Here is a 27,624-nt window from a genome sequence, read left to right on the forward strand (position 1 = left end):
AAAGTCAAATTCCTCGAAGCAATGTCACTACTGTCAACTCTATATAGGATCGATAGAGCCAAACCTCACACACGGTAGGAACTAAATAAATGTTTTATGGAGGTGATCATAATGGTATTACCCAGCATTATAAATATAGGATCATTAAGATAACATTTATCCCCTACCCTTTACACTAACTGATACAACCCCTTGCCTCTGTTTCGGGAGAGGGATCTCTTTTGTGTTTTTCAAAAGAATTTCTGAGACAACTATAAACAGTAATTACCTTCGTCACTTAGTCTAACACAGCGCATACAGAGAGAGTAAGCTGATGCTGATCATTTTGATCTGGGCCAGTGGTCCTCAAGTGGGGGTAATTTTGACCCCTAGGGGCCATCTGGCAATGTCTGTTGTCACAACAGGAGGGGAGGTGCTACTGGCATCTTATGGTTAGAGGCCAGGGATGCAGCTAAATATCCTACAATGCACAGGACAACCCCCAACAACAGAGAATCATCTGGCCCCAAATAGTGAGAGGCTGAGAAACCTTGGTCTACAGAAACATTCTGTCCCCTCATCCCCTGACATACTGATATGCCTTCGGTCCTTTTATGTGCAATATGCTTCTGACTCCCTTTGCTTTGCTGCTGCTAAAACCCACTTTGCAGGTTGTCTTCCCTCATAACAAAGTGCCAGTCTCCATGATCTTGCTATCGCTAACAAGAGGGTAAATTATTATGCTAGACAGTTCTCTGACAAACATGATTCAAAGAATAATATAAAGACCCTCCCCAACCCAAATTCAGTTCAAAACTGGAATGTGACAATGTTCTGTGAACCCAAAGACAAGAGAGACTCAAAATTACATTTTCTAATTTTGGAAAAGTTGTCATATTTAAAAATTTAGAAAGTTGGACTTACTCTCCTGTAGGCTCCAATTCACTGATCTCAAACCAAACCAGAAGATCATACTTGCTCATGCTCTGGCCAAGGCTGGTTTTGCTCATGGTATTTAACTTGGTGGCTGGAACTTTTAAAAGTTTTTGGAAAATGTTAAAATTTGGTCCAAGTCTACTCAGCAAAGGTATAAGCTTCTCTAATATCAGTCTTCAAGGACACACTTGGGAAAGGCAGCGAGAGTGAGGGGATAGATTTCAGTGCAGAAGACCCAGAGAAACGTCACCGTCAACTATATTAGTACCTCTAACTTCAGAGAACAAGGAAAACAGAGAGTCAGCATCTTTTTCCCTCTCAACAAACTACCCAATGATGAGAAAACAGGTTTCATGCAGAGTAAATGTGCTGACGAAACCATTAAAAAACCTTCCCTAGACTCTCACATTTGCGGCATGCAGAGCACGGTAACAATGTGGGACAGGCAATGTGGGGCGAGCCTCGCCCATCACAGGGCCTCATCAAAGCTGCTGTGGCGGGAAAGACCCCTCCTCCAACCCAGTGGTTCCTGAACCTCCCTGCACACGAGGGTCACCTGGGGATCTTAAAGATGGCCCAGGCCACACCACCAGCCAATTAAATCACAGTCTCTAGGGGTGGGACTCAGCCCTCTGAGAGGTTTGAAGCCCCCCAGGTGATTCCAATGTGTGGACAAGTTTGGGAACCACTGGTCTCATCTGTAAATACAGGATTCTGTAAATGATCTCATGTTACCCATTTTCTTCAGATGTAAATTCCATATTCTTATCCGTACTGATGAAATATATTAGCCAAAACCCCCGTATTTTCAAGAATTTCAGATTCCACATGGTGGGCATTTTGAAACACTACGTAGAAATTCTGAAATCTTGGCAATACAAAGAGGGTTCTCTGCTCTGAACCTGGGAGCAGTGGTGTGAGAGTCCAGTGACTTGGGATCTAATTATCGCTCAACCGCTAACTAGCTATGAAACTTTGGTTGAGTCACTTAACCTCTGGGAGTCTGTCTCCTCAACTAGAAAATGAAGATCGTAATATCTTGCCTACTATCTAAAAATATGTTGTGAGGATCCACTGACACAATACATCTAAAGGGGCTGTATGACTCATACAGCGCTATTCAGAGGCATGGCCTATCAGCATTATTCACCCTAGCTGAATTCCAGGTAAGCTGGTGATGATGCTAGTCAAGAAGATAATAGGGGGTTACTGGTTCTGGTGGGCATCTGAGGGTCAGAAAGCAAAACTAGAGCATTACGAAAAGCCAGCTACCAGTAAAAAACCTTTAAAATTAAAAATACCATTGCACAGAATCCACACCAACAAATATAAGGAGCCCCTCCACCACGCCCCACCCCTGGATGATGTGAAAGGGGTATAAATAGAGAAGGTGTTTCCTAAAAATCTGTCTGAAGGAAATGTGATATGATCTTGACAACGTGCTGAACTCTACATTCAGATCAAGTAGCAAACAGAAACGTTGGTGTTTCACACACGGAGAGCCAGGCTTTAGGACCAGCCTCTGAGGATGGTTCTACATCTAAGGCAGAGCTAATTTTAGCTACTAACCATCTCGTTTAGGTACCCTCTCGGTCTGGCAGCTGGGAACTGGCAGAAAGAGAAAAGGCGGCAATGGGTCAGCCCCATCCTGGAAGGTGGCAATGGCGGAGGACGCGAGCACACTGGCATGCTCAGAAAACGTGTCCAACACATGCACATTCACGTAGTCAGATACGAGAAACCGAATCAGCTCAATCTTTCTCTCATGGTCTGAAGGCAGGACGGAGGCGAGGAGCACAGAGGTGGAGAATGAGCACAGGGCGGGGTGGGAATGAGGCAAGTGGGCAACGAGGAAAAGGGATGAAAATAAACAAAGAAAAATCAGAACAGGATACGTGAACATGCAGAATAAACGTAATATGCAAAGGAGTGCCCAGTCACCTGACAGTTAAAGGGAGTTACACACAAAGCAGAGAGATTTAGGAACATGGAGCTTATCAAAATCTGCAGTAAGGGGCTTCCCTGGTGGCGCACTGGTTGAGAATCTGCCTGCCGATGCAGGGGACACGGGTTCGAGCCCTGGTCTGGGAAGATCCCACATGCCACGGAGCAACTAGGCCCGTGAGCCACAACTACTGAGCCTGCGCGTCTGGAGCCTGTGCTCCGCAACAAGAGAGACCGCGACAGTGAGAGGCCCGCGCACCGCGATGAAGAGTGGCCCCCGCTCGCCGCAGCTAGAGAAAGCCCTCGCACAGAAACGAAAACCCAACACAGCCAAAAATAAATAAATAAATAAAAAAAAAAAAAAAAAAAAAGACTGACCACATGCCTTAAGGTGTAACGTAGGTAAATATTAAATAGGGATTGTACAAGGTAAAACAAGAATTTAAAAAAAAAAAAAAAAAACTGCAGTAAGAAGACCACAGTACCGGCGGGGATATAGAGCCCTATTGTTTGGCACCTCTTATTTCACATCAGGAACCAACAATTCTAGTTCCTACTAGATACTGGAACACACAAGGATGCACAGAAGTGGAGTAGGAATTTGAATATGATTTTTTTATCTGAAAAGTCACTCAGGATAAGAGATTACATCATACAAAGAACGCAGCTGTGCTCACCTGGCTTGGATAGTGGCATGGGCGGAGGGAAGAACCTTCGAGATGGCTGGGGTGGACTGCAAAGGAAGACAAAAGTTCTTCAAGACTAAACAGTCCCATGGTGGTATTAACGGCGTGTTTAAATCCCCTTTAGAAACGGATCATTTGTACTTTCAACTCTGGTACATTATCAGATATCAGATATAAACCCACACAGTAAAACTGAGGCTAAGACATTTTGATAAAAGTCTCCTTGTAAGTCAGAGCTAATAAACAAGAAAACTCTTTCTGTTATAACACCGACACTCTGCCGTCATCCCGAAGTCCCCATCACCATCCCCCTCCCCAGTTTTGATGTCTCCACTTAGAGACACATGCTTCATAGTGACTTTATGCTTCATAAAGTTCTGGGTGGTTAGGACCAATTATACACAACTTTCAGGTTATATCCCTATCACCTCAACTTTCTATCCTATTCAAAGTCTCTTTCTCCAAAAAGACAGTACTCAAGGTCACCTGGGCAAAACTCAATTTGCTCTACCTACAGTTAGTGACTGGGTGGCTTAGAAGAAAGATGGTGATGTTTCTGAAATGCAAACATAGGGTAATATATAAAACTGTTATTTATCTATCTTAATTCCGCAAAAGATTTCTTCTTTTCCAGCAACTGACAGTAACAACAATAACAACAACAATAATATCAATAACAAAAATCTTTGCTCATTCGGTCCAAACCTGTTAAGCTCCTGTCCTTGCAGGTGAAGTGGGTGCTGCTGATAATGCCCAAAGACTTCAAACACGATAGGCTTGGTTTTGATATAGTCCACAAATGATTCCGTAACCTCCACTGCAATCTAATAAGGAATAAAGGCAACCTAGATTAGCGAAAGATTTATTATAGGAAAATACACATTTTGGGGGCAAACAGCACTACAGCACTTTGAGTACCCAGTATGTGCTGGGAATTTTACTATGCAGGCCTCTCACACCAAAAGAGAGGGGTTCTTCTCTGGTTTTCTTTCTACAGTAACTTCACCAAGCTTCAGGCATTCAACACCCTCCAGTGTCCGCCCCAAATGACCTCTGGCCCCTCTGCTGCCCTTCACACAATGATTGGACTCAATCTGCTGCTCCCTTCACCTGCTCTCTCCTCCACCGTGCCTGAGGGCTGGCCCAGGCTGCAGCGGTGCCTGGGAGGCCTTCCCACATCTCTGTACCTCTGTCATCCCTGTACTTCAAGGCCCAGCTCAAACAGCAACAACAATATGAAAAACATGACTGCAGACTCTGTGCCAGGTACAATGCCAAGCGTGACCCACCTTTTCTTATTTACACTACAGTCTTCAGGAAGTTCCCCCACCTCCTTTTTCTACAAAAACATCCACCCCCAACAAAGAATGTAGCTTAAAAGACTCTTCCCATTAGTAGAAATAACTCTCCCTTCTCTACTCCCGTTGCATTTAATGAATACCTTTCGAATGTTTCTATATCCTGTACCACTATTGTTTAAATATGCATTTTATTTCCCCTATCATAATTCTAAGCTCTTCGGAGGCATAATCTACCCTGTGATTCATCTGAGCACCCCCAGTGGCGTCAGGCACAGTCCTTGTGCACAGGAGCCAATCAATATTTATCATATACAGGCATGCTCATATTTATACAATTAAACATAAAAAAGGAAACAGTGTGTTCTGTATTTGCTTGTTCCATTTCTGGAGTTGTCCTTTCCTCTCGCATTTTAGGGAGTGGATTATGGTTGGCAAGAGAACGAGACTGTTCAAGCAGTAGTGAAGCTCCTGGATGCTAGAGCCACGTTTCCTTGGGTTCAAACCCCACCTCTGCCTCTTCCTAGCTTTATAACCTTGGTGAGTGACTTCGAGTGCTCTCTGCCTCGGTAATCTCAACTATAACGTGGGAATTCTGATAGTATATGGCATAAAAGTGAGGATTAAATGAATTAAGACACAAAAACACACCTATAACAATGACTGACACAAAATAAGCTCTCAGTGAATGTTAGCTATTGTAATGAGGATCGTGCCTTTTGAACAGAGTTGAGCAAATCTTTCTAGAAGAGATGGAAAGTCTGTTTTCTTATTCCACTTATGAGAGAGTTGTAAGGGGCATTAAAGGACTAATCATAGAATCAGCTGCAAGGAAACAGATTCTGAATCTTAATTTAGCTACAAAATGTATTTCATAGTTTCTACATTATTTGCAACCAAATTATTTGTCTCTTATGGTTTAAAGAATAACATATTAACTTTAACAAAACTCATATGCAACATGCTTATTATTCTAGGAAGGAAACACTAAAACAACTCACTACATTCAAACCGACAAAGAATTTATTGGCAGACCCACCCCCAGGCTACTCACAGGCCCCACTGTAATTCAGAGAAGATGCTGCCTGTTCTGTCCACTGAGGATTAGCTCAGGGCCCTGGCCGCTCCCTCCACTGTCTGTTCTCATCACAGAGCTCCCCCTGCACAGCAGCTTAGATTATCATCCTTCTTCAGCTGAGAAAGCCAAAGAGACCCACACATGACGACTGCCTCACCCCAGCTGCTTCAAGGTACCACAAACCCGCAAAACATTTGGCAAAAACGTCCACGTCACTTACATTCTGCACATGATAAAAGCCCAGAGGACTTCCTCTGCCATGGTTTTTGAGGGGTTCGGTGGAGAATGCTTCATCATGGCGATGCAAAAAGCTTAAGAGAAAAAAAAAAGAGCCACGTGAATTTCGTATTAATGGTTTCATCAGGATCAGCTTGGACCCCACGGAAAGCAGCACCTTACTTAAGTAGAGTCTTTAACTGAGTCAAGTTATTTACGTTTCCTTGTAGAGAACGTTCTCCATATCACTCAGATAGCATTTTAGCTTTTATGTCAAAAATGACTTAAAAATCAACTAACCCTATCACCTAGCCATGTGAATGTATGAAGAGTGAATTCAGTGAACTCCTATTCCCTTGTAAAAGTTTTTTACTGAAAATAAAAATTGTGAAATCATTTTGTACAGAAAAGATATGGCAGATTAAAGCTTCTATAAGGTAGTATCAAAGCCTGTGGACAACATACTTGCCTGTGAGTCTAAGACCAGCTAGGAGGAGATTCAAATATCACCTCTTCCAGGAAGACTTCCCTGACTCACTCAAACAGTTCTATGTTCCCACAGCACTAGAGACCTATTTTTCTTCAACAGCAATGATATCATTGTTTGTAATAATGTATTTATTTGCTTGTCTCCCCAAAAGGCAGTGAGTGTCTCCCACAGGGCTCTAAATGTAGAAAATACTCCTGAACTATTTGAGTCAGTGGGCTATATTGACTTATTCTCATAAATATGAGATTTTATTGTTCTCTCTCCCTCCCTATTATTAGTCTGACATAAAAAGAAGCGGAGAATTACAGAATACTCAATTCAAAGATTTACTGCCAGATAGAAATATCCACCAGAAGGACATCCCACACTCCTGCAAGAAAAAAATGGAAATAATACTTTTTTTTTTTTTTTTTGGCTGTGCCATGTGGCATGTGGGATCTTAGTTCCCCGACCAGGGTCTGCAGTGGAAGCGCGAAGTCTTAACCACTGGACCACCAGGGAAGTCCAAGAATACTTAGAGTAGGGGGTAGAAAGACCAGGATCATGAACTCCGAGTCTTCCAAATTACACCTGACCTTTGAACAACACAGGTTTGAACTGCGTGGGTCCACTTACACGTGGATTTTTTTCCACGGTAAATACTAGGGTACTGCACAATCCGCAGTTGGTTGAATCCTTAGATGCGGAACTGCGGATATGGTGGAACCCTGGATATACACTCGGATTTTTGACTGTGCGGAGGGTCAGTGCCCTAACTCCTGAGTTGCTCAAGGGTCAACTGTAATTCACTGAGCCCGAAGACAGTGCTGTCCTTTTGCCAGGCATCCAAATCACTGATGTCACATACTGCTGTGGCGCTGCAGCATTCCATATTATGGGTACTCCTGTCTATTTTCTTTCTTCTCATTTTCTCCTTACCTCTCTCCCTTTCCTTCTCTTACTTCTTACTCCTTTTTTTCTTCCAATTTCTTCCTCTCCACACCACACAGTGTACCTACCAGAGGCGCCATGAGCATCAGCTGATCTCTGATCTACACTCCAACAAGGCTCTGCTTGGAGCAGATACAAATATCCTGGGGTTCCACACAGGTGACACATGAAATCATTCACACTGCTCTACAGCTGTGTTTTCCCTGTGCAGGCCAGATGAGAGTTTATAAAAACCTCAGAAGACTCTGAGTCTTCTTTCAGCATGAGTCAACATGCCCTTTCCTCCAGAGCTAATGCCAGGTGGAGATGCTACTCTCGTTTTAGGAGATTTTAGGACAGAAGTCAACATACCACTATTGCCATTTCAGATGTCAGTTAACCAAGTAGGTCTTTTCCATAAAATACATCAGTTACTAACTGAGGCTATTAGGGAAAACACATTAAATGGGCAAAATCTATACTGGATGGATACTATTTCATCAATTATAAGTTACAGCGAATGATATTAGTGGCTTACTATGTAATAATCACATTTAATTGAGGACTTGGCTAAAATCTATGTAGAAAGCAATGCTGCTTTAGGACCCCAGGGAAGGCTAAGGCACATACTGAGGGGAAAGGAATGGCAGAAATCTAAAGCAGCCTCTTGGTGGCACCAGTGGCAAACTGTGGGCTTTAGGAATGGGGTGGCTCAGACTTCATTCTCTTGTACTGTGGCCCTTTCCAAGTACTGAAGACATATTGATGTTTGGGGGTATTAAAACTTAAAGATTCTCCAAAAAAATGTTTTTGGAGGTCTTGAAAGTACCTAGAGCACAGAGCTCCAGAGGGTTATAGGATAGAAAATGCTTAGAAAGTGGATGAGAAATGAAACCTGTCACATCTTCTCTATGTACTTACTAGCTTTTTTTCAGTGGATGCAGAATTTTGCTGCTCTTTAAATGATTTACATTTTCCCTTTCCCAAGTATTAAATAAGCATAATTGGCGGTTGGATAATTCATTGCTTTCATACTTGTTTATTAACGAGACATTTCAGCATGAAGAGCATTTAAAAAGACTAATAAGTAGGCTCATCTGGATCTGATTCTATACTCCTGGCAGAGGGGGACAGTCCACAACCAAACCTTCTAGCAGGATATGTGGCCACACTCCTCCCCACAATGAACTCTGTTTCATTCCATTGTAGGTTTCCAGTTCTTACTCCCATCTTGAGTGAAGAAAGCATTTGATTTCAGCGGCTGGTAGTCATTTCTCTCTCAAGAGTGTACTACCTGGCAAGTGTCAGATCGCTCTATAGTGCACAAGGGACATCATCCGGGGTAAGAGCCTAGGGAGGCAGAGCAAAGGGGCGGCTTACTTGAACTGACAGAAGATATCTGCATACTCTGGGAGGATTCCACTGGCCTGCAACACTGTTACACGGAAAGTGAAGGCACTGCCCAGTTTCAGGTGGTTGCCAATCTCTTCAGAAAATCCTTCCATTACCATCTTACCATCCAGCAAAGTGCTTGACTTCAAATCTAAAGAGGGTCAAATGAACACACGTATGGTTCAAGTAACACACAAAGCACTTTTCAGAGAGGAGAGTGTATCTTTCCATCCCTAGTTGATAAAAGCAACTATCTTCCTTGACAATGGTAAGTATTTTTCCTTCTTTGAAAACATATGCAATCATAGTACACTCTGATTACACACCCAAGTCATTCATTCGATTGATTTCTTCTGGAGGAGTGATGACCTCAGAACTCTGACCCTGTCCTTCCACAATCCTCAGCTCCTCCAAGGATAGACCAGAACGGGTCATGGCAACTGAAGAAAAGTCACTCTGAAAACAAGGCAGGGGTAAGTAGATGATAAAGTAGTATGACAACATATTTTCCCCCCATTTCCTTAACTTATGTTTATTTGCCCAACAAATAATAGTGACTGAAAAGTTATGTGGATTAAGAGCTGCCTGAGAAAAGGCAATACAACACAATATAAATGTTGGGCCTTTACCCTTACCTCGGTAATTGTTAGACATGTCCCATATTCTATTAACTATCCTGTGGTAACCTATACTTTTTAGTTCTAGGCAGAACTGCTCTCCAGTGCTGAACATTCTCCTTACAAAACCTGTCTACCTCCTTATCCTCCCACAAGGTTTTCCTCTTCCTGGAAGATTTCTCACCTGATTAAAGTACTCATTATCAAAAGATATTTTAGCTGTTCCTGACTGTCGAATTCCAGAGCCATAATCAGGAGCTTCTTCGTCCGCTAAGTAGAGGGAAAAAAAAAAAGCAAGAAAAAAAAAAGCAAGGATGAGACTAGATATGGGGACAAGGAGGAATGACTCCTATTGGATTACAATAATAAAAATATATAGGAAAGTAAAATAAAAATAAATAGGAGATAGTGGGCCTTAGGGTTTTCAAACTTTAATACAAGAGGAGACACTAAAGAACAAGTCTTTTGCATGAGAAAGAAAGAGACCAAAGCAGTAAAGTCAAATAGGCTGCTTCCAACTCTACTCAGGTAAACTTACCACCTCCTTAGCTCGAATGAAACTAATGAATAAAGGATCGGTTTCATTCTTGATGTTGTTCAAATGTCATACTTAGAAATACTGATCCCTTCACTTGACAAGATTATATTCAATAATACTCAATAAATATTTGAAAATATTAGACTGTACTTGTGAAGACCTCCATAGCTCAACGCTGGTGACTATCACGCATTTCCACGGGGAAAGGCTGAAAGAGGTCACTAAATACAGCACAGCAGTTGGAAACTAAAACAGAAACGTTACAGGGAACAGCCACATTCTTTCTTCAGAATGTAGGCTGGATCTTGGAAAAAAGTATAAAGTGTCAAGATCTTGATCCACGCATTGCAAAATAGCAGCCAAAGGACAGAAATGTCTAGCAGAAGTATCCTGAGAGAAAATTAGGCAAGAAACCGTCTGAAAATCCTCTGTTATTTCTGAAGCAGTTAAGATACATCATTTAAAATGCAAATGACTTTTATAAAGGTAACCCAAGGGTTGTTCTTCATGTTAAAGGAAATCCCTTTACCCCATTATTCCAGAACAGCAGTAGCCCAAACCAAACAGGATCTACTTGTGATACTTGGGAACAACAGCTAGAAAGGAAGCAATAAAGGCTTTCTTCAGTCTGCACTGAAGCGCGGCCCCTACGGAACTGGCCTGCTTTGTCTTGAGGCAGAGGACCCACTGCCCTCATTTCAGAAGAGGGGCGCCTACCTGCAATGGCCTGCACAGCCACACGGAGAAATCCCCGCACTTCGCCCTTCTCACTGACAACGGCCACCCTGTGAATCAGGGGCACGGGGTACAGCAGGTTGCTCAGGTAAACAAATGCTCTAGAGACAGAAACCAGGAGACAGACATCTGAGCATCCCACAGGCAGAGAAGGTGGCTTTCAGATTTACTGAGAATACCTTCATGAAACTGTGAGCTGGCTTCTGGGCCCTGTCTTAAGGTCACCTCTCTGTTCTGTACTCGCAGACTGCCTCCTGTTGCTTTTTCAGAATACATAACGTATAAACAAATGCAAATGCTTGGTAAAGCAGTGGAAAAGACCAACGTACACCAAATTACTCCCTGTAAGAATTACTACCATAGGTAGAGTGACCATTGGAAGTAGACTTCCAAGATACTCCTCTACAAATACTGCTATGAGTGGGAAAAGGGAGCCCATTAAGGAGTTTAACCTTTTAATGTAACTAATTACAAAGAGGTTTTTGTTTTTTTTCCCTGATAATACAGAAATCAGGAGACAAAAATGGTCAGAGAAATGTGACTGAAATACAGTCAATAACTCTAAAGTAGATTTCAAGTCACAACATTGTGGGTCTTTATTTTTACCCTAAGAAATGACTATGATCTTTAGGCAGGGTGACTGACACATATGGGCAGAAAGGCCATGTAGCCAGAAATTTCTTTGTTAGTGAGCTTATAAGAGACTCTGGATGGACATCAAGATAAATGCTAAGGGAGAAGGAGACAGCTGATCCCTAAAGGATTGCTTTTGCTTCTAGGGTTCAAAACTTTATTCAGAAATGCATATACATGAGGTAAGACCTAACATTTTTCAACTTCAAATGAACTAGCAAAGTCGTATCACATTTGTTCTCTTTTTTTCTTCTTTCATTATTTTGTAGCTATTGACTTTTTTTAAGCAACACAAACTGGTGATCACAAAGCTTGGGTGTTCATTCCAATTAGTGGGTGGGAAATAGAATCTAGTTCCTACTATTACTCCTGTCTTCCCACTTGGTATATGCTGATCTTTGAAGACAAGACAAGACAAAGAGCAAACATTTGCATCAAGAAATCACACATAACTAAATGTGACACATGCAGGCATACCTCGTTTTATTGTGTTCCACTTTCTTGCGCTTTGCGGATATTGCATTTTTTACAAATTAAAGGTTTGTGGCAACCCTGTCTCCAGCAAGGCGCCATTTTTCCAACAACATTTGCTTGCTTCATGACTCTGTGTCACATTTTGGTAATTCTCACACTATTTCAAACTTTTTCATTATTATTATTTTTTTATGGTGATCTGTCATCTTTGACATTACGGTTGTAATTATTTAGAGGTGCCACAAACCACAACCATACAAGACACTGAACTTAACCGATAAATGTGTGTTCTGACTGCTCCACCAACAGGCCATTCCCCCGTCTCTCTTCCTCTCCTTGGGCCTCCCTATTTCCTGAGACACAACAATACTGAAATTAGGACAGTTAATAATCCTACAATGGCCTCTTAAGTGTTTAAGTGAAAGGAAGAGTCTCATGTCTCTTACCTGAACTCAAAAGCTAGAAATGACTAAGCTTAGTGAGGAAGGCATGTTGAAAGCTGAGACAGGCTGAAAGCAAGGCCTCTTGTGCCAGTCAGAGAAGTTGTGAATGCAAAGGAAAAGCTCTTGAAGGAAATTAAAAGTGCTACTCCAGCGAATACACAAGTGATATAAGATAGCGAAACAGCGAAAAAGCCTTATTGATGACATAGAGAAAGTTTTAGTGGTCTGGATAGAAGATCAAAACAGCCACAACATTCCCTTAGGCCAAAGCCTAATCCAGAGCAAGGCTCTAACTCTCTTCAATTCTATGAAGGCCAAGAGAGGTAAAGAAGCTACAGAAGAAAAGTTTGGAGCTATCAGAGGTTGGTTCATGATGTTTAAGGAAAGAAGTCGTCTCCATAACATAAAAGTGCAAAGGGAAGCAGAAGTGCTAAGGTAGAAGCTGCAGCAAAGTATCCAGAAGTCCCAGCTAAGTTAATTAATGAAGGTGGCTACACTGAATAAGAATTTCAGTGTAGATGAAACAGCCTTTTATTGGAAGAAGATGCCATCTAAGACTTTCAGAGCTAGAGGGAAGTAAATGTCTAGCTTCAAAGGACAGACTGACTCTCTTGTTAGGGGCTAATGCAACTAGTGACCTGTAGTTGAAGCCAATGATCATTTACCATTCTGAAAATCCTGGGGCCTTTAAGAATTACGCTATATCTACTCTGCCTGTTTTCTATAAAGGAAACAACAAAGCCTAGATGACAGCACATCTGTTTACAACATGGTTTACTGAATATTTTAAGCCCACTGTTGAGACTGACTGCTCAGGGCAAAAAAAAAAAAGAGCCCTTTAAAAATATTACTGCTCACTGACAATGCACCTGATCACCCAAGAGCTCTGATGGAGATGAATGTTTTCGTGCCTGCTAACACAACATGCATTCTGCAGCCCATGAGTCAAGGAGTAATTCTGACTTTCAAGTCTTGTTATTTAAGAAATACATTTTGTAAGGCTACAGCTGCCATAGACAGTGACTTCTTTGATGGACCTGGAAAGGATTCGCCCTTGTAGGTGCCATTAGGAACATCTGTGATTTGTGGGAAGAGGTCAAAATATCAATATTAACAGGAGTTTGGAAGAAGTTGACTCCAACCCTCGTGGATGACTTTGAGGGATTCAAGACTTCAGTGGAGAAAGTAACTGCGGACGTGGTAGAAATAGCAAGAGAAAAAGAATTAGAAGTGGAGCCTGAAGATGGGACTGGATTACTATAGTCTCATGATAAAACTTTAATGGGTGAAGAGTTGCTTCTTATGGATGAGCAAAGAAAGTGGTTTCTTGAGATGGAATCTACTTCCAGTGAAGATGCTGGGAAATGACAACAAAGGATTTAAAATATTACATAAACATAGCTGATAAAGCAATGGCAGGGTCTGAGTGGACTGACTCCAATTTTGAAAGTTCTACTGTGGGTTAGATGCTATCAAACAGCACCCTCCACCAGCAAAAAGCCTACTTCACTGAAGGCTCAGATGATGGCTAGCATATTCCTTTTAGCAATAAAGTATTTTTTAATTAAGGTACATACATTTTTTTTTAGACATAACGCTTTGCACGCTTAATAGACCAAATGTAATGTAAACATAACTTTTATATGCACTGGGAGACCAAAAAAGGCACGTGACTGGCTTTATAGCGATATTTGCTTTTATTGCAGTGGTCTGGAAACAAACCAGCAATATCTCCGAGGTATGCCTGTATGCATGTCTGCACCTTTTCCTGCTCTGAATCTACTTTAAAACAAAGAAAAGGAAGATGGAGCGGATTCTTGGGATTTCAACTCCAAGTAATGAAAACAATTCTGAAAATAGACAAAATACACCACAGAAAAACAAATGTTAATAAAACTGAAAGAGCATAAATGAAACATGAATGAAAGTATAACAAAAATAATTGCAAGTGGACACTGAATCAGATCAAATGATGTCTACTTCCCTTTCAGTCTGCTCCAAAGGTGGGGGAGGGCAATGCTAAAAAAGAGGGATAAAGCTCCATTGTACAAAAATTTTTAAAAGAAAAGTCTAAAAAGGATTACAAACAAGACTCTCAAACATCAACTACTGTGATAGAGTTTAAAGACTACGAATTTGGCATAAGGTACCAAATGGATAATTTCACTTTCAAAGTCAGCACACATACAGACCACCTTCATTTCTTACTGGCATTCCAGCCACTGCCCATGTTCAATGCCTTGGCCATTAAAGAGCCATCGCATATGCTCGTCCCCTGTCTGCTGTCCTCTCTGAGCTCTACTACCCACCTCATGCCTTTGATTTCACATCTTATTCCAAATACCACTCTCTTATGACAGGTCCCCCTAGTGTTTTAGGATCTCAGTAACACACAACTCCATCATTGCTATGATTTCCATTTATTTATGTAATTATTTGTCTGTCTCACCCACCAGACTGAAAACCCATGAGGGCAGGAACCATGTCTGGTCAATAAATGTCTGGTGAGTGATTGAACATCACTCATCATTATGTACATAAGTGAATGGGAAAGTGATCTGTCCTCTATCTTTAAGTAGAAGTGGAAGATTTTTCCAGAAAAATGGGTTAAACCAGAGGTAGAGAAGCAAAGCCATTCAACTTTATATTAGGTTGATTTTTCAAAGCCATACTCATGATGGATATTAACTATATAGGACATGTTTAGATTCCTAACCATATTTAATTCGTATAGCTATTTTTATACTTAAAAGTAGCTACTCAAAAGCAAGAACCCCTGTTTTAAATTACAATAAAGTACTGTTTGAGCAAATGTTAAAGAAGAATCTCCTTTCTGTCTATGGCAACGGCTACTCCAAAAGTGGAAGAATAGGAAGTATTCTTGTAAACTTCCCTTTCTGGAAGAGAGAACTCTGTAATTCAGTGGCAGTGGCGTGTGCATTGGCGCTGTGACTACACAACTGCACAGTCACTAGACAGCTCCTTGTCTTATTATTATAAAATAGGCTTTAGTCCAAAATCAATGCTTTGGGCTCTATAAATGCTCTCTCACGAAGTTTTTTAAACTGGAATCTTTATAATTATTCTTCATTCTTGAGAATCCTTGTACCTTGACCTAGCAGACTGAAAGAGAACAGGGACGAGAGAGGGAAAGATGTAAAGGATGTATTAGCATAAAGTTCTATGAAGTTACATAAAAAGGGAAACAAATTCTGTCAACATAAAGATAACAAAAACCAGCATAATTATGATTCTAGTTACAGAAAGAATGTCAGTTCAGGTACTTAGGTCACAGAATAACCAGGAGACTTTTAACCCAGAACACTAGCCTAAATATTTTACATTTCATCCCAAATGATGACGGATGGTTCATAACATCCCAGCATGCCATAAGAGAATAGCTAAAGGGACAAGCTCTTTTAATTTTCATATAAAAATTCACCAGAGGCAGCCAAGGCCATGAATCAAAACCTATAAATGGAATTTTACAAAAAACTGGAAAATTTTATAAGTAAATCGTATTTGCAATTATGTGCCAATACGGGAAATCTAATCCCGTGAATCACAAAAACAGCAAAGAAGTTACTCCTCTTACACAGAGAATGACTGGTACATAACTGGGTGATGTTGCATTATTACAAATTGTTTGTAGGTAAGAAATGCAGTCAAGGGTGAAAACAAAGAGCTATCCTTCACTCTGCTGACTGCTATGATTTCACCTTCTCCCCTAATACTTTTCTTGCAAAGCAAAGTCAGTTTTAGAACCTGGGAACCCAAAGAAATGGAAAGGTCAATTCCTGAGCCATAGCTCCACAAATAATTTATTTGAAAATCAAAGTAGAGTTGATTGCCTTATATCTACACTTAAATCTGATATGATTAAAATGAGAGAAAATACATATATCTTAACGCAGAGAATTTCCGCATTACGCGGGATTTTCATACAACTGACTCAAAATACAAATGCTTCTGAGTAGAACTCTGAGTAGAACCAGGATATTCATTTTGCTAGTGTGGATGAAAGAATACAAAAGATGAAAAAGATCTTTAATGCTTTTTCTTCTCCCTACCTAACTCTACATTTTATACTTCAGAACCTAACAGGCCTCAGTTTTAGTTGCTTGTCCTAAGTTAGGTCAGTGTTCTTTCCACCACACCACATAGGGTGAAGCTACCTATTCCTCATGTGTGATGATGTAGAACAAAGTGAGCAGCGTGAGAAGCTGCAAGACTGGCATCAGGACCAAGCAGTTTGTGGATAAAAACTTGATTCCAACTTCCGACCCTCTCAGAAGAGGATGGAAACAGCCATAATGTAAGGAAAGCATTATGGTCCCATTATTTGTACACAGAAGTACCTTTCTCAATTTTAATATAAATCAGCTTCTCTGAAATTCTAAGCATCTATTCCTGGCAATACACCAGACAATATTCATGGTTGTATAATCCTTTATATTTATTCATGGAAAAACTGAATAAATGCCCCTTTACCATTGTAAAACCCCAAGACTGTCTAACAGTACAACCCACCGTCATAATTGAGGCTTTAATTTCTATCAAAAAGCTTTTCCTTTCCCCCTCTCCATAAAAGTGATCATCTTCTACATTATTTATTTAGCTCTCACCAGGTAACCAACGCCACACTCTGAGCTAAGTTTTAGAACCTTGTGTCCCTAATGGGTCAGGAGACTCGCTGCACTTTCATATTTTTAGATAACTGGTGCTTATCCACTAACACTAATGTAATTTCCCTTATTTTTAAAGGGTTCAACAATATGTGGTTTTAATGCAGCATTGAAATTAAATCAAAACATAGACATAATTTTTTGCTAATCCAGTGAGTGCTGCACTGTTGAATTTGTAATTAAAATTACTTCAGCATGAAGACTGGCTGTAGACAAAGACCCCAGTATTAGGAACATGTGCCTGAGAGCTCTGCATCACTGACAGATGGGGCCAGAGACAATGCCTTGGTTTGGTAAGCTGAACTTAACACAAAGCAGTGTCATGGAGCACTGAACAAATATCCATTGTTGATGGTTTCAACTGATAATTTTATGAGATTCATCATTATAATGCCTATAGGTAAAATCTTAGCACAAGCCAAAGATCTATGAAACTGGCCAAAGAAAGACATCCATTTTAGTTAGACAAAGAGGAAACTTCACGCTCCTGGTTCTTTTCTGGACTCACAGACTAAGCAAGAAATAAACCTAACACTACTCCTGATTCCACTTCTGTCCTCGCGATTCCTGCTGATGCCACGAGTCCTTTCAGCCCAGCCTTGGACTTGCTCTGCTATCCTTCTCACGTTGCCCCTTTTGCTTTCTCACTCACATTCCCACAAAGAGGAAACATCAGACACAATAACATTCTTCAACTCCGTAACGGTGTGACTCTTAGCTTTGATTACTTTCTCCTCCGGGGTCTCCCCCTTCAGAACAAAATTACTGGGCAGTTTAAGACAAGGAATCCTCCACGGAGAGTGTCCACACGCTGCCGCATGCTGTACCGAGTAGGCCAAGTACCTCACAGACGCTGCCTGAGGGCTCTCTCAGCCAGATCAGCGTGTCATGAATTGAACTGGCTAAAGCAAAATTGTCCAAAATTGCACAAGGAGCCTCTTTAGAGCAAGAGCTGGTCCCTTTTTGCCTTTCTCACTTTAACCTCACCAACCTTCCCACTAAAATGAACCATGGGGATCTGTCGTAAAACGGGTCATGCCCATCACTGAAGAGATCTGATCCCTCCTCCGTCCCTGCGTCAGAGCCGGTGTCATCCACGAATGCCTCATCATCAAAATCCTCCATCTCATCTTGCTGCTCGTCAGCCAGCTCAGTGATGTCGGAATCGGCCGTGGAAAAAGTGGGGGAGGGCGTGCGGTCAGCAAGGCGCTCATTCACACAGCCGTGGAAAATGGGGGCGCTAGACACCAGGTAAGATACCGACGGACACAGCCAAGGAGAGAGGAATAGTTGGTTAAACAGGAAGCTACAGCTGCCAACAGGACAGAACCCACTGGGGAACCAAAACAACACAAGCAAGTGGAAAAGCAAAGGGATAAAATAAGCATAAATCATCTGGCTCAGGTGAAATGGAACAAGGACTGATCCTTGGAATGAGAAAAGCAAAGGAAATACATGAGTAGAATATCCGAGGTAAATAATGTGCTGTAAAACATTTAAGTTCTCCAGTTCACACAAAAGATCAGCAGCCAGGTCGCAAAGGAGCCACTCAATATTAGGTGAAATAATAAGGTTTAAATCTTTATTCCAATTCCCATGTCATCTCTGAGCAGAAAACAAAACGGATGAAATGGTATATGGCAAAGCAGGTATGTGCCTTGCTTGGGTAAGACGTGTTTGGCCAAGTCATCTCTTTGAAAATGCTCTATCAGAGTACACTGGAAAAGACTTACTTCATTTCTACAAAATACTATGACTTCAGCTCCACCTTTTAACCCAGTTCCTTTAAAACTGTTGGAAAGTTTTTGCAATTAGAAAATTTTTCAAATTCTGAAATCATTAAGGTGAAAACTTACACTTCTCTGCTTTAAAAATTCTAAACCTCTAAAAACGTTACTCAATATGGACTCACGTTAAATGCTGAAAGTAAAGTATACACAAAAAAGGCTCAGGTGGATTACTAAGGTGTGCAATTATTCACTCTTGGCAAAGACTAAAGTGAGATGAACTGCTTTAAAAATTAAAGTGAGGACATCAGGTCATGGAGAGATTGCAGTCTGATAAACTGGACATCATACTGTGATTTTAAACTATGCAGGATACAGACACAGGTTTCCTTTTTCTTTTAAATCTATCTTGGTCCAGTGTAAGACATTTTGTGAATGAGTTGACAGGCAGGGAAGACTGTCAGTTACTTTGATTGAAAGTCCGGAACTTAAAACAAATGTGCCTGTTGGATAAAACTAAAGGGAAATATACCAAATGACACAGTGGCTGTGTATGAGTGGATAAGATTATAAATGGGGCTTTTTTATACTCTTTTTCTTTAACTTTCTGTAATATCTGCCGAGGCTTTAAACAATTAAAATAAAACCATTCATTACCTGAAAAGAAGACATCAATAAAATCATCACATACCTTCCTACAAGTTTGAACCAATGGAATCGATCATAAAATGGATCGCTGCCAGTCATGGTGGTTTCACTTTCATCTTGGGCGCTGGAGGCCATCTCACCTGCCCTGTCATACATCTCTCGCATCAAATCCAGCCTCTGCCTGTACAGTAACCGTAAAGTGTGCTGGGTTAATATCACAAGGTCACATCAAAATGTCATCTTGGAAGTATCTTCCATGTAAGATTTTAAAAAGCTGCTCCCACCATTTAATGATATTAAATAAGAATAAAGGCTTTATGCATAACATTTTCATACTTAAGTTTCGCCAAAGACCAATAATGTGTTGCTCCATTTTTCAGATCCTGGACTTCTACGGCCACCACTGTACGAGGGAACGGTCTGTCTTCCTGAGTTTTTTCCATCTCAGTGGGAAGTAATTCAGGAGGCAAAGGGGAGTACAACGTGTCAGTCAGAAGAACAAACTGAAACTGCACCTAAATGGAAGGAAGAAACCATCGACAAACAGCCTTTCTGTTTTTAGCAAGTAAGTTTTGGAAACAAGGCAATATAATTACGCCCGATGGGAAGGAGGTCAAACAGCAGCACGTGCTTGACAGCTTGTGATTAAGTGAAAAAAGTGGCCACTTGAATATTAATCATTAAGCTATTTACAGACTTTGTTTTCCTAGCCTGGCACAGTGTTTTCCCACAACCTAAAATCTCAATAAATATACTTTGGTTGACTGAATGAAGACTTCTGTAGAGAACAAAAAGTGGACCCAGGAGTGCACCCTCTAGTCTCTCACTAATGAGAGAGGGTGGAGGCATGCTAAGGTTTTCCATTTTAAATTCAGAGGATTACAACTACTACTCTTAAAATTGTTACCATAGGCTAAGTGCTTTGCATTCATCATGTCATTTATTTTCTTGATACCACCCTATATTTTTACCAACTATTAATGAAATGCTAGATACAGCTGTAAGACAAAAAGATAGTCCCTGCCATCTTTTAGTCTATTTGAAGAGGGAAACAGTTAATAAATGATTACAAAGTAAGATGGGGTTATGAATGAATAAGACGTCTTATCCCCATTTTACAGAACTAGAATATAGCCCTCGGAGAAGATAATGATTTTTCCCAAAGCCAGGCAGTCTGTGCTCTTACCTACTTCACAGTATTGCCCACCCCCCCCCCGCCCCCTGTAAATCTTAGCCGTCAGGAGACTGTTAAACCGTGGGACATACAGAAGAATAAATCTAAGATGTGGTGTGATGTTTCAATAATATTACCATGTCTAGGCACTACTTCAGCACCTTTCATGGATTCACTCTCTCATCTCTCACAAAATCCCTGGGTGGCAGGCACTGTTGCCAAATCCATTTTGTAGGTGAGGGACTGGAGGCCTGGGGCTATTAGGGTCAAACAACTGGGAGAGCTGGGGTTGGAACCTGGGTGCAGAGTGTACGCGCTTGTCCATTACACAAAACTGCCTCTCAGACCCTAGAAGATGAGAGGGCACATAGGACTTAGAAGTGCCAACTTAATGGTAGAAAACTAAAAGAAAATTGAGATTTTCAGAAACGCAAGAGAAGTATTTTGCTACTAATATGTTTCTCTAGCTCCTGTCAGGAATACGGTCTCCTCGCTTGTAAAATAAGCTAGAAAACATGTTATTTTAAAAATTTCATTTAACAAATATTTAATTAGTACCTACTATGTTCCAGGCACATATATTAAATACAGGCATATATAAACCTGTTTCACAGCAAAAAGCTGCTGAGTTCACCCAAGGGAAAGGTTAGCTCAAGATGAGGACCATGAAGCCCACCAGGCTCAGCTCTGCCTCCAGATGGTCCATGTTCCCACACCCTCCGTACCTTCTTCTTCAATTCCACACTGATGGCATTGGCCTCCTTCAGGTAAACGGCATTGCCCCAGAGTAAGTCCCTTAATGAGGTAAACTGGTGAGACTTCCACTTCCGGAAGGCCCACTGGGCCAGCTCAAATTCATGTTGTGTCCAAGGAACTGAAAGAGCAAACGAAGTGTATTGAATGGTGATCTCATAACCATGTAGAAATTATATCCCTCCTCTACCTCATCTCTTTCATCAAGTATTTTCCAGTCTTTCTCCATTCTTTTTTTCTTTTTTAAGATACACCTTAATGTGTGGCTTATAATAAAGAAAAACCCCTACAATAGATATATTTGAAGTTGTACAACTTCAAATATATCTATTTTTCTTTCTAGTACAGGAAAAAAAAGGTCATATTTCACATAGATATTTATTTTTTATTTTTAAATATTTATTTATTTATTTTGCCTGCACCGGGTCTTAGTTGCAGCACGTGGGCTCTTTGTTGAGGCATGCGGGATCTTTAGTTGTGGCATGCGGGACCTTTTTTTTTACTTGTGGCATGCAGACTCTTAGTTGCGTGGACTCTTAAGTTACGCGGATTCTTAGTTGCAGCATGCCTGCAGGATCTAGTTCCCCGACCAGGGATCGAACCCAGGCCCCCTGCATTGGGATCATGGAGTCTTACCCACTGGACCACCAGGGAAGTCCCTCACATGGATATTTAAAAATAAAGAATTTAGTACATAAATTAAGAGTTCCTTCAAAGTTATTATGAAGGCTTGAGATCACTGAGAGGTTGGGTAGAAAAATTAAATGTGATGAATGTTCATACTGCATTGTAAGGCAGTAACTAACCATTAAAGCCCTAATTCAACTAAGAAATTCTAGAAAACTTAAGACAGGTAGGCAGGACTAAGCAATGTGATTAGCAATCTGCCAGAAATAGCTTTAATGTACACTGATATATTCCAAAGCCCTCACTGGGAAATTCCTGACATAAACCAGGAAATAAAACAGAGTATCTTAACAAAGATTAAGCTCTATATTTATTTGCAACATATATGTGAACTCCATATGTACAGTAATATGAGACAGTTTATATAAATTGCCCAAGAGATTTCTATGGAGACTATGCTCAGATGGCTTGTGTTCTAATAGACACTATGAGCCCCATCCCCACCTCACAGAGTACATACAGCCTGGATTCTCAGCATTGAGCATCTTTTAAATCATCTTTAAATCGGCTCAGTAATTTGACAACACAGATCCGAAACATATATCAATACAGAGGAAAGTTTCAGTCTCTATATTTCACCTTCTTCCTCCTCTTCTTCCTCTTCAGTTGTTTCTGCTGCCAGGGATCTCGTCTCCACCTGCTTCTGCAAGGCCTGCAATTTACTCTCATAATCCTGAACGAAAAGAAAGGAGATAACATGTAGGAGAGAGAGGACATAAGAAGGAAGGAAAAGAGAAATGAAAGGAAGATTGGGGCAAGGCAGAGACTGCAAAAGACAAAGAAAAGAGAAGATCGAGGCAGGAAACAACAATGAAAAGAAAGACATACAGAGAAATGCTTCAGAAAAAAGCCATAAAGCACGCAAAATAGTCTGCAATGGGTAAATGCTTTAAAAGATCTTGTGTTCCAAGGAATTTAACTGCAGTCTCTGTTTCTACTCCCTCAGACTCAAGAGTTCTTTACTTGGGGTTGTGGTAGAGGAGAGGGGGGATTTTGAAGGAAAAAATGCATGTGTCCCTTAAATGTTAAAATACACTTAAATAGTATCTTTACACATCCAAGAATTCTGGAGAAAACAATACTGGAAAAGATTAAATTCACCAGTATTGCCAAGAGTTCTAATTATCTAGCTGTTTGGATGGGGAAAAGAATTCAGACTGTAGACCCTGAAGCTCCCTATGGATGAAATATTACTACCTTTGCAGCTGTAGGATGAGTTTAGCCTTCAGGTAACCAAAAGATCACAGTGCTCTTAGGATTGAAATAATCTATATAATGCATTTATTTATTCAATAAAGAAACTTTATTTCAAAATATACTATTATAATACAAAATGTATTATTATATTTCAAATCATGTTCATCCTTCCTTCCTCCATCTTACTCCATGCAGTCTCAATTAGGGTGATATCACTCCTAATAGGGAAAAAATGTGGTTCTTGGGGGATTAAAAAAAAAAAAAAGTACTCTTTTTATGTATAAAGCACAAATATACATAGAGTGTATAAACTGATATACTATATATCTGACATATTAAAATTGCATGGTGGGGAGAGATTAAGGAAAAAAATGTCTAAAAAGGTTCCTTGGAGCGTTAATGAAAAAAAAGCTTGTGGTTTTTGACAATAAAACAAGTTAAGAAAAAAGACCTTCACATAATAAAACACCAAATCACAACATAAGCACAGCATTTTAAAAATATACTAGCAGGCTTCCTGCTTCTCTGGGAGTGGCCCGATTCCAGGCTGTCATGGTTTAGGTATGACTATGTACTGTTTTCAAACAGAGCTCTCCAAGTCACAAATCAAATATTCCACGCATTACAGAGGACCACTGAAAGCCTCGCTAGCAAACCCCGTTACAAAAGGCGCTCCCAATGGCTATGCTAAGAGGGATGCAAATATTCTCCAGGCTCTAGTCATTTATCATTTAGTCTCACAAAGGAAGCTTTCTCTCTTTAGTGGAGCTGGCAGTGACCAAGAGCCAGCAAAACAGCTTTTTAAAGACATCTAAACACACTTTTTAGGAGACTATGTACTGTAGGAAAAAAGAAAAATAAAAATATAAAGTAGCAGGTAAAAAGACTGGGGTTTTGCTCCTGGCACCTGCTCTTATTAGTCTTATAATTCTGGGAAAGTTAATCCTTTCTACAGCTCATTTTTGTCAACTTTAAAATGAAGATTTTAGTGTTCGACCTGCCTACCACACAGGACTGCAGGAAGGACCAAATGACAAACCATTTAAAAATGCAAGTTAAAGTCCTCTTAAATGGTAACACACTATCAAAATGACAGGTAGTGTTTTTTTAAAGTTTCTTTTCTAAGTACACCTAGCCCCAATCCTGGTTTCTAAATACCATTCCCCACTAAAAGGAACCAGGGCTCCTTGTGAAAATGACTGACTTCAGATCTGGAGCAAGGAAAATACAAGGTAGCCCCAGAATATCTTGGGCCAGAAAGCATGGAGTACTCAAAGACCGATGGGGCCATTTCAAAAGGAAAAAGACTCCCATTGGCCAATAAATAACAATAACAGGAAAAGAATATACAGCACATTGAGTATAAAAAGAATCCATGCGCCCACAGTGATACTGAAAGAAGGAGAGAAAAAGGGAAAGCTCTTCTTTACCAAAAAACAAAACAAAAAGCCAGTTAATAAATGCAGAGGGAATGACAATTAGAAAATCACTATATTGCAACCCTAGATGCAGTAATTGAATCAGGCAAGGATCATTAATAAAAGCCAAAACAATTGAGTGAAAGGTGGATGGAAAACAGAATATTCACACAATCTCAAGAGCCTACTAACAAGGAGAAAGAGCTGGGAAACATCACATTAACTAAATTTATTAAACTTTAACATTACTGATAACAGGACAAATTGACATTTTTTGTCTACTGATGTGAAGCAAATGGAAGTACACAATGTAACATTTATAGCATTTTTAACAAAAATGTTTACCCTAAATCTAATCTTGGGGAAACAATCAGACAAATTAGAATGTGGCCTAGACTCTTCAAAAATACCTGTGTAACAAAAGATAAAAGAACCATCAGAACCAAATGCAATCAATAAACCGTGACTGGATCTTGGATTAAAAAACATGCACACACACACTTCCAACATTTATATTTTTTAGACAATTAGGGAAATTTGAAAATGACCTGTATTTTACATGATACTGAATCAGTATTAAATTTTTGGATGGGATAATGGTATTAAGAGAATATCCCTGATTTTAGGAGATACATGTGTATTAGGGGTAAACTGACATGATATCTATAACTTACTTTCAAATGATTCAGGAAAAGTATATAAACATGGGTACACAAAGGTTCATTGTACTATTTGTTTTCAAAGTAAGAAGTTGGGGGTGTGGTTTCTAAAAAACCTATGTTATTACATAGGATTCTTTCAGCAAAAAGAGAAAGACAGTTGATTTACGGAAAAAGCATCAGGTGGAAAAAATGTTAATATCTTAGCTTGAGGATTTTGTTGTTTTTCATTTTTTCCCCAATTTCTAAATTAGAGTAATATACACATAACATAAAATTTACCATCTTAACCACTTTTAAGGTATGAAATACGTTAATAACATCGTGCAACCATCATCCCTGTCCATGCTCCAGAACTCTTCACCTCGTAAAACTGAAACTCTTTGTCCTTTAAATACTAACTCTCACCCCCGCAGCCCCTGGCAACCAGCATTCTACCTTCTGTCTCTACAATTTTGACTACTCTAGGTATCTCATATAAATGGAATCATACAATTGTGACTTTTTGTGACTGGCTTATTTTTGAGGACTTCCTCAAGAACAGGTTTACAAGCTGGTCAAACTACCAATGAAAACAAAATCCTCAGATTCTGACAGTTAAAGTATAAGGGTGACTTTCCCTAAAGGCTGTGGTTGTGCTTTAGTGGCAGTAAAGCTGACATGAAAAGATGTTCCATAATGCTATAGACCTAAAACTTTAATTGCATTTTGACCAGGGAAAATTTCTATAAGCAGCTGGTAGTCCAAATGTCAACACCATTCTTGAATTGGCCTCTTCCCCAAACCAGGCTGCACATGAGCTTCCAACAAGGATATTCTGTATGCTACCAGAAAAACTCTAAGCCCTGGATTTTCCTACAACAAACGGATAAAGAGATTCAGATACTACTGTTCTGCTGATTTCATGGGGAAAACTAGGACCATTATGGAAAACACGCTAAAAAATAATATATTTTCCAGGAAACCTCCATGTTTATAAAAACTCCCAACTAACTGAATATATGCTCCATATTTATAAAGGCACTGCACTGGCTGTTTCCTCTTCTAGAATGCTCTCTTCCACCCGACTATCCTTGTTTTTAAGCTCACTGTGCTAGGAACTGTTCTTAATGTTTAACATGGATTGTTTCAATCTTCCCAATAACCCTATGAAAATGCTACTATTTTATCCTCATGTTAAAAAAGAAGAAAAAGGCTTAAAGAAATTAAGTAACTTTCCAAAGATCAAAATTAGCAAGTAGTAGAAATAGGATCTGAACCCAAGCAATTGGACTCAAAGCATGCTTTTTTTTTTTTTTTTTTAACCACTATCCATCCATTCATTTGGTCAACAAATTAATACTTTTTTCACTCCTACTATGTGCCAGATGCTAGGAATATGGTGGTCAATAAGGCAGAAGTCTCACTGGTAAGGGAGAGATGATAAACAGTAAACAGACACTGTACATACTAGGATTTCAGTAGAGAGTAGTATTGACACTATGAAGAAAGATAAAGAAAGGCAGCTTTCAGAGGGTAACAGAGAGAAGAGAGGAGTGGAGGAAGACTTTTAGATTAGGTGGTCAGGGAAGGTCTCTCCATAGAGATAACATTTAATCAGAGCTCTAAGCAAGCACTCTTGAGATCTCTGGTGGGGGTTGTTTATTCCAGTCAAATATAACTAACAGCAAGTACAAAGGTCCTGGGATGGAAAGGAACTTGGTGTGTTTAAGGAAAAGCAAGAAAACCTGTGCGGGTGGAGTGGAGGAGTGAGAAGGGTTGGAGATGCAGTTGAGAAGTAGTCAGATAGGGACCAGGCTATGGACGGCCTTATAGGCCACGGGAAGGACTGTGGATTTTATTCTAAGGGAAGCCACTGGGTGGTCTAGACCTGGGGAGTACTACGGTCTAGCATATGTTTTAAAAATACCACTCTCCACGGAGAATATAGCCTGCGGGCTTGGAAGCAAGGCCAGCAGTCATGAAGCTGTCCCTGCAGTTTCAAGGGAGATGGCAGTGGCCTGGTCCAGGGTATCAGCAGCAAAGGTGATGAAAAGAGAATGGAGTTGGGATATGTTTTACAGACAGAGGAAGTATGTCCTACAGATGATGTGATCACGGGGTGTACGGAAAAAAGGGAAACTGAGGATCACCCTTGGATATTTGGTCTGAGCTAGTTGCTCTGGTTTAGATAGTTTAAATGTGAGATGCCAGTTAGCTATCTGGATGGCAGGTCAGAGCTGTGCATCTATGTCCAGAGGTCAGGGGAATGGCCCAGGCTGGAGAGAGTACATCTGAGAGTCAGCAGAGAGGGAGGCAGGGCAGTGGC

At 40.3% G+C, this 27,624-nt stretch overlaps 1 protein-coding gene across 7 annotated transcripts in view; it reads right to left on the reverse strand.

The window, feature by feature from the left end:
* KIF1B (kinesin family member 1B) overlaps nt 1-27,624 on the reverse strand; it is a 146,375-nt gene that overhangs the window by 23,540 nt on the left and 95,211 nt on the right. For 6 of the 7 annotated variants that reach the window (XM_082352802.1, XM_082352801.1, XM_082352800.1 and 3 more), the window contains 13 exons: nt 22,622-22,715; nt 21,328-21,476; nt 19,765-19,943; nt 19,472-19,609; nt 18,045-18,293; nt 10,801-10,919; nt 9,730-9,815; nt 9,255-9,384; nt 8,917-9,079; nt 6,142-6,232; nt 4,251-4,369; nt 3,537-3,592; nt 904-1,012 (listed from right to left, as the gene is read on the reverse strand). In XM_082352802.1, coding sequence (XP_082208928.1) covers nt 904-1,012; nt 3,537-3,592; nt 4,251-4,369; nt 6,142-6,232; nt 8,917-9,079; nt 9,255-9,384; nt 9,730-9,815; nt 10,801-10,919; nt 18,045-18,293; nt 19,472-19,609; nt 19,765-19,943; nt 21,328-21,476; nt 22,622-22,715 — 1,682 coding nt within the window. The remainder of the gene's footprint in view (nt 1-903; nt 1,013-3,536; nt 3,593-4,250; nt 4,370-6,141; nt 6,233-8,916; nt 9,080-9,254; nt 9,385-9,729; nt 9,816-10,800; nt 10,920-18,044; nt 18,294-19,471; nt 19,610-19,764; nt 19,944-21,327; nt 21,477-22,621; nt 22,716-27,624) is intronic. The other variant, XM_082352804.1, reaches the window with a different exon arrangement.

The sequence above is a fragment of the Balaenoptera borealis genome, assembly GCF_965194805.1.
Source record: "Balaenoptera borealis genome assembly, chromosome: 1".
In the NCBI taxonomy this organism is placed as follows: Eukaryota; Metazoa; Chordata; class Mammalia; order Artiodactyla; family Balaenopteridae; genus Balaenoptera; species Balaenoptera borealis.